Raw genomic sequence first — 12,903 nt, forward strand, 5'->3', positions numbered from 1 at the left:
TCTTGGGGAGACGGGGGAGGGATTAAAAAGCGGAGCACAGGGTTTTGGGGGCAGTGAAGCTAATCCGTATGATACTGAAATGCTGGATGTTTGTCATTATGCATTTGTCAAAACCCAGAGACTGTTCAATACAAAGAGTAAATTACCCTGGTGTAAACTGCGGACATTAGTTAAGGATGTTGTGTCAGTATTGACTCTTCATTTGTAAGAAATGCGTCCTGCCCATGCACGGTGTTCATCAGAGGAAACTGAGGAGGAGAAGAGCGAGTATAAGGGAACTCGCTGGACTTTCTGCTCAGTCTCTCTGTAAACCTAAAACTGCTCAAAAATTAAAATCTATTTTAAAAATAGCCCCTACTTGGAAAGGAAGAGGGACCCAGCTAAGCCCAGCCTTCTCGTTGCCCCTTCCCGGGCACAGGTTATGTGAGGGGAGCCATCCGGGGCCCTGCAGCGCAGGCTCGAGGTGAACAGCACTGAGTCACCACGGCCAGTGTCGGGCGGAGGGGAAGAGCCGGCCAGCCACGCTCTGGCTGAATACCTGACCCCGAATTGGGAGATATGAGAATAATTGTTATAAACCACTGAAGTTGAAGTTCTTTGTTATGTAATGATAGATAACCAGACGGAGGGTTACAGAATTCTAGGTAAAAACCATTTGCCCTCAGAAGTCGGAAAGAATCCACCCATGGGCGCCTGGCCGCCCCTGTTGTCATCTGAGCTGTTCTGCTCCTTGATCCCTTGAGAAGCTGCAGCAGCATCTCGTTCCACTCGTTCTGAAATGTCACCTAGGCTGGTCTCTAATTTCCTAGTTTTTCTGCCCTATGTTCTATATCTATGTGTTTTGCTCTATTTTCTGGATGATATTCTCAACTTTATCTTTCAACTTTGCTGTGAAAATCATCCTATGTCACTAGTATAATTTCCAAGTGATTGTTTTGGTTCTTTGGATGTTTCTTTAATTTTAGCATAATGTTCTTGTTACATCAATGAAATATCTTCTCTTATCTTTTCGAAGATGTTAACTTTAGTGCCTTTTATGAGTAGGATATTAAGTAGAGGGTTGTTGCTGTTTTTTTTTAATTTCCTCTTAGTAAACAAAGCTAATGTCTGTTCTCATGAAGTTGTTTCTTTGTCTTTGTTTTTATATTGTGTTTCACATTCCAGGCTTCCCTCATACCTATTACCTTCGGTTATCCAGCTGCTTCTCCAGCAACCCTTCAACCAATACTTCTGAGTTTGGCCTCACCTCCACCTCGGGTGCAACCACATGTACCCGGTTCCCAAGTCTTCTGGGGGTCCTGCCAGGTAATCCGGGTGCTTCTCCACCTTCCCTCCTCCCAGCTTAGGCCGCACCGTGGTGCCTGGGCCGGCGAAGTCAGTTACCCCTGCTCCTGGCTCCCAGCATTTTGAGGCCGTCAGCTCTCCCTGCTCTCTTTGTCTTTGTGGACAAACCCATTTGCTGTCATTTCACTGGGCTTTCTCAAGGGAGAGAAGTGAATCTTTGTTCAATCTGCTCTCTCACCCAGAAGCCTGGATGGAATACTTTATATACCGCATTGTTAATGTCCTCTGCTTTGACTATTTTATTCTGTTTTGAAAATGTAGATGGGAAATGGACATCAGATCCGAGTTCAACCCTAAAATAATTTCACGGTCAATAAAGAGGAGTGATTTTCCTTTGGGAAAGTGATTGTTACCAATATTTAGCCACACATGTATTTTTGATAACGCTAAAAACAGAATTTATGTACTGAAACATTGTTTTGTTCCTGACTTGCTCATGGAGAGTAAATAGTGTGGGTATTAATATCATGGATACAGTCAGTTGCACATTTCATTACAAGAATATAGAAATCTTTCCATAGGCGAATAGCTTCATGAACGTTTCTGGCCAACTAATATTTTGGGGTTAAAGGTTTTGTACGAGGCACTAGAAAGTATTTCATGTAATCAAAGATACTGTTTTCTTTCATCCCCACCTCAAATGCATAATCTCTCCTATAAATTCTAGGAATTGCATTTGTCAGGGAGTGCTCAGGAATCCTGAGAAGACAGAGGGGTCAATGCATTATTTTGAGAAGCCTATAACACAATATTCTGAGATGCCTACAAATTGAGAAGATTGCTTAATAGAAAGTTACCTGTACACAGGACCATCTGAACTTGAATTAATAGGATACACAGGGGACGCTGAGTATAGTACGACCAACAGTGATGACCATTCTGGTTTTGAATCCCTCTCCTCTGGCTCCCCTGTTCTTAGTTGGATTCGGGTTTCCCAGTGTGATTTTTTTTGTCTTTTCTTTTTCTCTCTGTTGTACATCAAGACCCAGTCCCATGGGCTAGTAGGTGAGGTGATGGCTTTGGTCCTGTGATCTGAGGGGTGCAGATGAGGAGTACTGGAAGTCCTTGTCCTCACACCACCTCCAGTGCCCAAGGTGCTGGTGATGTCAGCATAGGGAGCGGAATTGCAAGTACAACAGATTAAATCCTCAATTTCATCAGCTCCCTCTACTGTGGGTCCCGGGAAGCACAGCACTGCCTGTGAGGACATGCTGGTCAGATTTTGCTTTTTAACAACAAAATTCAAAATAGGTGAGTCTCGGGCACAATGTCTACTAGTTGGACATTGGCTCAGATAACACAAAAAAACTCTTTCTCAATTTCACTGTGACAGAAGAAAAACAAAAGAAAACAGGAATAAAATCAAGAATGAGCCTCAAGAATAATGCAGAGAAATTAAAGGGGTGGATTTAGAGCTGAGAAAACGATCTCCTCCTATGTTGACCCAAAGCAGGACCTACCTGGAGAGAGCAAGCCCAGCAGCTTCCCAGACGGCTTAGCAGGTCGGACATTTGGGGATAAACCTAGCAGGATGTTGTTCGAGCGACAGTGATGTATCCCAGTAAGTTTTCTGAGGCTATTGCTGACTCTCTCCAGGGGCACAGCTAATTTGGGTATAAACTCTGAGGTCCTATGGGGGTGAATCTTAGGGGATCAGTCACAGAGCCGACTGGGGCTCGGACAGCTAGCAGCAGGGCCAGCGAGAGACAGTGGTAATATTTGCTGTGCAGGGTTAGGGCCGGGGAGTGGTTAGGATAGAAATGGAAAACCTAGAGACATTCAGAGTCTGGTGGGGGGGAAGGTGGGGTGGGGAGACATTAAGCAAACACTTATTATGACACGCAAGGTGACACTGGCATTGAGGGAACACAGCGGGAACACAGGAAGAATCATGCTGTCCGCCGGTTGAAAGGAACTGACCCCTGAGTGGGGAACATCAAAGACAAGGATGGGGGTAAATGCCTAAGATGCTCAGCCTCACTGGTAATCGGGAGGTTACGTATTAGAACAACAGTAAAAACCGTTAGGTTGGGAAAAATTCAGAAGGGGGACAACATCCAGTGTTGGCAGAGGCACGGGGAACAAGTGTTCTCATAGACCATTTGAGAGAAGATCAGCTGGTACAGCCCTATTGGAGGGGTGATGAAAATTAAAAGTGGGTATGTTCTGATCCAGCCACGTTTTTCTGAAGAAATCCTCACAGTATCTGTGCAGAGCGCTATAGGATGTTCACTGCAGCTTTATCAGGATGATCAGGGTTTGGAATTAAGTGGACTGGCCATCGACAGGAGGCTGAAGCAACCGTGCTATGAAATATCTCTCAGAAATGCACTCCGCCTGAGAAGAATTGTTAGGGCGAAGCACTGATTTATAGCGTGTGTATGCACAGTGTGATGTCATCGATGGCAGAATCCCAGCAAAGCATTTATTTCCTTCTGTGCAAATCATGTAGGAGGGCTGTGGATGAAATCACACTAAATGGATAACAAAGCTTCCTTCTGGGAGAAAGGGTGAGATTGGGGGAGGATTTCAGCTTTTTACTATACGTGTGCCTGGTATTTTTAAATATTTAAAAATGAAAATATATTTACGATTCAAGTAAATACATTAAAAAAAAAAAAGAAAGTTAAAAAATAAGTACAGTCGAGGGGGAGGTCATCCCAGGTGGGGAGATCTGGGTGTATATGGTGGGAAGAGTCCTTTGGCCCAGAGCTGCAGTGTCCCTAGTGTCCTTCCTGCCCCAGGGCAGAGCCCCAGATGCCATGTCCCATCGCTTCTCGCCTTCTCTGGGACGTGTTCCTCCCTCACCCACCACCCTCTCTCTTTAGGGTCTTCCTACCACTAGGCCTGTTGAGGGATTTCTCATCTAAAAATGTCTCCCTGGTCTTTTATTCCCCACCAGCTATTGCCCTATTTCTCTGCTCCCTTTAATAGTAAAACTTATTTTTTTTTAAAAGAATGGTTAATTGATTTTTAGAGAGCGAGGAAGGGAGAGGGAGAGAGAGAGGGAAACAGTGATGTGAGAGACAAACATCAGTTGGCTGCCTCCTGCACGCCCCCTAGCGGGGATGAGCTCTGAATGGGAATTGAATCGGCAACCTTTCGGTGCACAGATGAGCCCAACCACCTGAGCCACACTGGCCAGGGCGAATAGTAGAACTTCTCAAAAGAGTTGTTTGTGCTCAGCTGCACTTCCTTGGTCAGCTCCTGAACCTATTCCCTCCCTTCAGGCTTCCATCACCCCACTGGGCCATCTCTGGTCCAAGTGGCCCCATGATCACTGTCCTGCACACCAGTGGCCTTGCTCAGTTCTCGCCCTCTTCTGCCTTGAGCCGCATTCGGCTCATAGTCCTGTCTCCTTTGGAAACACTCTCTTCTCTTGGCCTCCGGGACACTAAATCCTTCCAGTTTTCTTCCTAGTGGGAGGGCTGCTCTTTCTCGCCTCCCTTCCGAAACCTCTACACATTGGTGTCCCCAATCTGCCCTTGGCCACAGTTCTCACTCACTCCCTGGAACAGAAGTTCTCAATTTTTTGCTCTCAGGCCTCCTTTACACTCTTAAATTTAATGAGAAACCCAGAGAGCTTTTGTTTATGAGAGTTACAGCTGTCAATATTTATATATTAGAAATTAAAACTTAGGAATTTGAAAGAACATTTCATTTTAATTCATTTAAAGTAATAATGGCCCGGCTGGGCGTGGCACAGTGGTTGAGCATCGACCTAGGATCCAGGAGATCAGGGTTCAATCCCCGGTCAGGGCACATGCCCAGGTTGCAGGCTAGGCAGCCGATCAATGACTCCCTCATCATTGATGTTTCTCTCTCTTTTTCTCTCCCTCTCCTTTCCTCTCTCTGAAATCAATGAAGATATGTTTAAAAAAAAAAAATGCTTATTATATGTTAACATATATAACATTTTTCCTATAAAAATATATTTTCCAACCCCCACTTAGAAGATTATTTTACCGTTTTTCAAATCTCTAATGTCTTTTTTTCAATTTTTTATTTTTTTTAAATGTTTTTATTGATTTTAGAGAGAGAGGAAGGGAGAAGAAGAGAGAGAAAGAAACATCAATGATGAGAGAGTCATTGAGTGGCTGCCTCCTGCACGCCCCCGACTGGGGATCAAGCCCACAACCGGGGCATGTGCCCTGATGGGAATCGAACCTGTGACCTCCTGGTTCAACAACTGAGCCACAGCAGTCAGGCTCTAATGTCTGTCTTAACAGAAGCCCGCTGGGTTCTCATATCTGCCTCTGGATTCAGTCTGTTGTGATACGTTGTTTTGGTGGGAGCATATGAAGAAAACCTGGTCTTAAACATACATATCGTTGGAAGAGGGAGTAGCATTTAATGTCCTTTTTTAAAAATATAACTTTGGATAACCTTCTTTGATTGGACACCCAAACTTGACAAATGGTAGTTTCTTAAAGACTGATTAGCTACATTGTGGAATCTGAAATTATACCTGTGAGCTTTGTGCACCTTGTTACATGAAAATGCATTGGTCTACCCTGTGCTTTGGGTGGGTCTTTTACTCATGAACGATTTTATGTATTACACACTGGTCATGTAGAAAATATTGGTTCACTGAGTGATGCAGATCCTGCAAGTGTTGGCACAATATTAAAAACTCACATTCGTTGCCAGCACCACATGTCTCATTAGGAAAGTCTTTGAATATGAGGAGCTGTCAAGGTCAGAGCAGAAGATCCAAGTTTTCCAAAATTCAGATTTGTCTCTGAAAGCTCAAAATTTTATGATTAGCATTCAGTGCTGTTATTTGTTTTCCTTGAAGTGACAAGTTCATTTGATTGATTTTGGATAAGATATCTGCTATCATCCGAGACTGAATAACCACGGTTTGTGCTCCAGTCTGTGAAAAACAGACTAATTGCGCTCTCAGTTCCATCACGCAGGAGCTCGACCTTAAGACAACCATCATGTTTGGTTTGCAGCAAAGTGCTTCATGCACCCTCCCCATCCCATCAGATGAAGTTATTAACAAATCATGTGCTTACTTTATTACAATTAATGATTTTTTCCTGCTTCGTAGGCAATGCTTTAAAGGGAAGAGTCCCCCTTTACTAAACCAGGAGTGTGTGTGGGTGATGACCACAGTGCCTCCTAACACATTCAGCGCTGCTGCTTCGAGTCGTGCTCAGATGGCAGCAGTTTTACCCACCATGGCTTTTGCACATCGGTACAAATGGCTACACAGTGCAAAGGGCAAATACTGGTCAGTATTGTTGTGAAAAGTCTTAACCTTGTGGACCCCCTTAGAGACCCCCAGGGGTCCATGGACCACACTCAGAGTCACTGCTGTAGACTGTATCCCCTCCAATCAGCCTCACCTAACTTCTAAAGGCCGAGCCTCTGGCTAATTATTTGTTTTGCAAAGTCTAATTATAAGATGGCTAATCATTGGCAATTATATCACAAGTAATTTTTGAATAATGGATTTAATAAGGTTATTAAGCCCATTAGTGTTTAGTACTTACTTGTCCCTTTTTTAAAGCATGAAATTAGGTTAGCAAATCTTAGCTGCAAGTCCCTTCTCTCCCATTTCCTGTGTTTAGTGCCTCAAGTGGCTTGGTTTGCAGTTATACACTGCTTTTCAAAATTGTCCTCTCACGTAACATCTGTTGGGTCAGAGAGAACAGATGACCTCTAACTGTCAGATTCTAGGACACCACTCACCAAAGATGAGTGTTTAAATGTCCTTGAATGGCGTTACTGTGTCACTTGCAACAATGGCTTTTTCTATTTCCTTCTAAGCATTTGCTCTGTCCCTGGCCCCAAATAGCAAATTTAACCTAGAGGTAGAGGGAGTAACCTGTACTCTAGACAATTTCATCTTGTTCACACCCCCTTGTGTGGACTCGCTGGTCTCACTCTTATCTCTTCCGCTCGATATGGTGACTTTGGTAATTGGGCTTTGGTTGTTTGGGCTTGCGGAACTTCTATGGGTAACATCAGCTTCTCCCTCCCTCCGTCCCTCCGTGAGCTCGACTTTCAGAGCACAGTAACCCTGGCCCTCAAGAGACATGGTTCTTAGGACATCTCAGGCTACAACCCATAAAATTGGCCATGTGTTGCCTCCAGGCACAGCTGGCTGAGGGCTGCAGGAAAGCGTACTCACTGGGGAGAAGCAAGAGGCCTCCCCTCAACAGTTCCCCCCAATGTTTCTAACTCAAGCTGCACCAGAGAGTGGGGTGTGGACATGAGCGCCATGTTGTCCTATAGCCGCTAAACTTGAACATTGGCGAGAACTTCAGAGACCGCCAGGTGCAACTCAACTTCATCATGAAAATGAGGTCCAGGGGTGCTCCTGCTCGGACCACACAGACCAGGGCCCCCGCGCCTGTCAACACAGTGTCCCCTAGTCCGCCACACCCACTCAGGGGGTTGTACATACTGCTTTTCAATGAGAAGTCCTCCCTCCCTGAAGTTTGGGTCTTGTTTCTACCCTTCTACTGGGCCTTGGCTTTTGGAGGTGATCCGAACATAAAGTACTATTTTTCATCTTAAACAATATTTTTTCTTCTCACTTATAATTTTCCTTCCTAATGTCAGGCCTCCAGCCCCCAAGCTAACAACCTCACATAGGTCCCTTTTTTTGTCTTTCCTGGACCAACTCAGTTGCTTTCTGAATCACACTGGGAGGAAAACAAAGCAAAATGCGTGGTTTTAAGGGTTATTGTGTTTTGAATTTTCTGAAATCAGAGAGTCCAGAAAACAGACTTTGCTAACGTGTCGAAGGATTCGCAGAGTTGCCTTTTGGCGCGTTTACCTTGTATCATCATTATTTGGACACTTATCTGTCCCACTTGAATGTGATTTGACTGTAGAGATGGGACAAGCCTTATTTTACTTTAAAACAGTTATAGCATCTGTGCCTGATTAGGTAGCAAGTATTGAACTATTTTTAAAATAAATGAGTAAAGATATAATCAGAAAAGTTATTCACACTATGCAATGTCCTCCTTTAAATAAAGAATGGGGTGCTTAAGCTATGCATAGCTGTTCCCAGGCGCCGAGTCGACACCCCATCACGGGTAGCAAATTGGTCTGTGTGCCTCTCACTCTGTCCAAGCATCGTCTCCACCTTCCAACCAAGAGCATCCACACCAGCATGAGTCCACGGCCTTGAGACTTGCCTATTAACTTTATAAATATTAATTTCTGAGGGCAAGTAATCAAGTACACTTTTTTGTTCCTTGAGTCAGAAAAATTTAGCGATGTGCTTGAGTATTTTCCATCAGAGACCAACTCCAGAGCCCCTGGGGCGAGAATACTCCCTTCTCGCCTGCACTGGTCAAATACGATTTGCATTACATTCCACTGGGTGGTGGACTCTGTCAGTGGGTTTGCTGTATGTCACTAGAAGCCATTCCTAGTAACTCACATCTCAACATCTTGGGAGCGAGTCCCATCTTGCGTCTATTTTTACATAGATACACTGAAATGTTTGACGGCTTGTAAACATACATACCCACTAGTGGAGTTCAGAAATCCAGTAGCACCAGAGAGTTGGGGCCAGTTGAGCTCATCGGTAAGTGCTCTTGGTAAATCAGAGAAGGATTTCTAAAGAAAAAATAAAGTGGCAGTGATCAAAATGGTCATTTGTTTTCTTCAGGTAGTAAGATTATTCATTGCCTAGGTGTTGATATCTCCCTGTCGGTCTGCCTCTCGCTCAGTTTCTTTCTTACTCTCTCTCTTTAAGGGGCTTTGGCATTTAAAGCTTACGCCTCTGAACTTTAACCATTGTCAGAAAGTTCACAAAGGCCCACGTTCCCCATGACCTGGCTCCGATTCAGCGTCTGTGGGTGATGCAGAGCCCGTGGTGGCTCATGTTCATCCCTTACTTGAAAGGGCTGTTTCAGGAGATGGGTAGACTTCCTACTCTTTTAAATTCGCTGAGATGTTCTCTGTATTTGAGTTTAGACATTCAGGGAATCGATTGCTTGAGACGTAATAGTACCTGAGCCCCCAGCAAAAATGCCTTCTTGAGTTCAAAGCTGTGCTCTCAGTCGATAAGAGGCTGCCTCCCACCTCCTGGGGGGTGTCAGACACCTTTGAGAATCTAATTATGGCTCCTTTCCCCACAAGATGCACGTGTACTTGACACGGTCTGTGAGTTCAAAGGGTTCACAGACCCCCTGCAGCCCCTGTACAGACTCCGGCTCTAGAACTCCCGCCATAGAGCATTGATAGAATTAGGATCCATGGAACCGCATTTCTATGGCTCATGCAAAATGAGAGAAGATTTCACAGCTGAGAATGCTCCCAGCTGTGTCCCCTTATTGTCTCTTTTAGAAATGTCCTCTGGGATGAACTCTCCTCTGCTCTAATTTCTAGAGAAAGCTTATCTGGACTGATGTTTTCAGAACAGGGCTCTCAGATGTGACACATAAAGGCCCTGTTAAATTTGATTTTCAAGAAACAAAATGTGGTGAAAACACACAGTGGAATACTATTCAGCCTTAAATGAACGAACAGAATAGAAACAGACTCATAGACACAGAGAGACAGACTGACAGCTGTCAGAGGGGAGGGGGCTGGGGGCCTGAGAGAAAAAGGTGAAGGGATTAAACCAAAAAAAAAAGAAAAGGAAAAAACCACACAAAACTGTGATCTAATATGATTCCTGTAAGGTTAGTAAGAGGGGACCAGACAAAGAGTTTAAGAACTGACAATGCCACATACAAAACCCTAAGGCTAAATTCATAATATTATGTACAGGAAACACCAACAATCCCCCCCAAAGGGCACACTCGAACACCAAGTACACCAGTTATCTATTGCTATGTAATAAATTACCCCAAATTTAGCAGCTTAAAACCTATGACATACAAGCTTACCAGTAACAATAACAACAACTGCTCAGCCCCAGGATGGTGCCTAGTCAATGCTCATGTAAACTTCAGCTTGGGCTAAATAAATAACTTTCAGGGAAAAGGTATAGCATCTCATTTTTGACCCTATGCCAGTTCAAACACATATAAGGTAGCAAAGAAATAGTCCAGGCAAGAATTCTAGCAAAATATGACCAGTAAACAGTTAGAAGACAGGATGGCAGGCAATCATCTTTCATCATTTTGCCCAAAAATAACTCTTTTTATTATTTTGTTACCTCGTCGGCTTCTCTTAGTTTCTGCCTGTCCCCTTTTCTATTATTTATTATTTCAGCGCTAACCCCATGATTTATTTATTCAGTGAATGAACTGAGGGATGCATTTATCTAACTGTCCCACACGAAATGAAAATGTATCGCGCGGTTGGACTCTACCGGATTCAATTCCTTCCATCATTATTTGCAGAGCAACTGGGGGACTGTAGTGAAATTCATAACAGTGAGAAAAGAGGAGTTTAAGACATCCTGCTCTTACAGAGAATATCACACATCAATTCTTTCTTGGGGCCTGCAAAAAAAATTCTCCAACAGGAAAAATAAATCCTTGGAGGGCCGGAAACAGGCCAGCAGGGTGCCTTCAGGAAGGGTGACTCTCCCACACCTTTGTTTGGTTTTGTAAAGGTGGGGTCATCTCTAAAGCATCAGGCTGTCATTTTTCTGGGGGGAGGGTAGTTTTCCTAAGAGGTAGTATCTGGAATTTGGCTCTGGCAGAAGCCCCAAGTCCACAGTCAAGCCACAGAGGTAAGGTCATGGAAGCCGTGACTAGGGCACCCAGTGACCAGGACTGAACTGGGCTCTCATTGCCCAATACCTGCTTGTATGAAATGACCTCATTTCTCCCTCCCCCCTCTTTCATCTCATCCCAAGATCTATTTTTCTGACTGGCTCATACAATGGTCCTGGTTACTGCTGTAGCCCCTGGCTAGGGTCCCTGTCTCCTCACTGTGGAGATCATTCGGATCTGCCATTGTCCTGTGAAAGCATTCACAGAAAATATGACAATAAATGAGCATGATGCACTCTAATAAAACTTTATTCACAAAAACAGGTGGAGGGCCGCATGTGGCCTGAGGGCCATTGTTTGCTGACTTTTGCTCCCGGGTCTGCCAGACTGTTTCTAGCTGGGCTCCATGTTGAACTGCATTATCTTGGGTAAGTTAGCTAACCTCTTTAAGTCTCTGTTTCTTTGTCTATAAGATACATATAATAACAGGGTCATTTTGTATTAGATGAGATAATACTAAGTACAATGCCTGGTGTTTGGTCAATACATGGTAATATTTGCTTAATGTTATTACTATTATAATTGTGAGTTTATGTGTCTATCTTCCCAGTAAGACTTGAAGCTCTTTGATGTTAGAGGCTGCTTTTCACACCTAGAGCCCCAGTGGTCTATCCTATATCTTTTCTCTGACTTTAATAATAGAACTGCCACTGTGTTAGTTGGGTTCATGGCTGTCCAGCCAGGGACTGCACGTGGCAGCCTCCACTGCAGTGTGGGGTGGCCCTGTGACTAGATTCTGAATGATGGGGTGTGTGAGAGGGATGTGTGCCACCTCTGTGTCAAGTGCTCCCAAGGGGTGGCCCTTTTTATTCCCTGTAGGTGGGAGGTGGTAAGGGAGGGAGCAGCCGCCTTAGACCCCAAGGTGGAAGCTGCATGTTGGGGACGGTCTCCCTGTCCTGCCAGCCCTGGGCTGCCTTCCTCTGGATTACTATGAGGAGAAAACACACTTCCATCTGAAGTCATTGAATTTTGGGATTCTTTGTTGCAGCAGCTAAACCTGTACCTTGCTTGCTTCATAACTAGTCTCCTAAAAGGACTGACCCTCTCGCTCTTCTGCTGGCTCTCAAGCATGTTACCGACAGGAGACCATGACCTCTCTGCTCCTCTCCGACCTACTTTCCTTTGGGCTCTTTCTCAATTGGGGTTTTAGTTCTTGGCTCGGCTATGCGGTTCTCAATTCCTGCCTCTGGAATCTTTGGACCTGAGTGTTTCATAATGCTCCCCTGGATCTTCCTCTAGGAATTACTGTTTAGCTCATCCATCTGACCAGTCTTGCAGCCATTGCCCTGAGTAGGAAATCTCTAGGAAATTGTACAGTAGCCAGTCTCGACCCCCAAGCACTAGTCAAAGGATGAAGTGGGTCTTCTCTGTCCCCTCAACCCCTCCCTCCACAAGGAGTGGCCTGGAGGGAATCGGACGGTTCCATGAGCCAATGACTGAATGGCGTGAGCAATCAATCCCAGCCATCCAAAATTACGTCTAAATGCAGACATTTCCTCTTTCCACGTTCCAATGGACTTGAGATTCCGAGGGTTTCCCATGCGATCAGTTAGTTCCGTGAGGCCCATTTTATGGCTGAGGAGCTTGAGGGAGAAAGTGGTAGATATTTTTAATCAAGGGGCAGGAGACTGCTCCAGTCTCAGCATCACCAGGCCTGCACAGGTGTCTGGTGACTCACGCTCCTCCCCATGTGGACACCTCCATCTAACGCGCTGGAGAGCGGGTGTGTGGGCTGAGTAATTATAAATGCCTTTCAGAAGCATGGAGCTTAAAATAATTTCCTCTTGCAGTTTTTCCTGACTCCGAGCATTGGCCTTTTTAATTCTCACAGACGGCGGTGAGGGCGAAGGTCACCGAT

At 44.8% G+C, this 12,903-nt stretch overlaps 1 protein-coding gene across 1 annotated transcript in view; it reads right to left on the minus strand.

The window, feature by feature from the left end:
* Positions 1–12,903, minus strand: part of AOAH (acyloxyacyl hydrolase) — a 94,378-nt gene that overhangs the window by 29,028 nt on the left and 52,447 nt on the right. Inside the window, 1 exon segment of the mRNA XM_081146825.1 lies at positions 8,840–8,931. Within this exon segment, the coding sequence (XP_081002951.1) occupies positions 8,840–8,931 (92 nt within the window).

Source organism: Miniopterus schreibersii (assembly GCF_964146895.1).
Source record: "Miniopterus schreibersii genome assembly, chromosome: 9".
Lineage (NCBI taxonomy): Eukaryota > Metazoa > Chordata > Mammalia > Chiroptera > Miniopteridae > Miniopterus > Miniopterus schreibersii.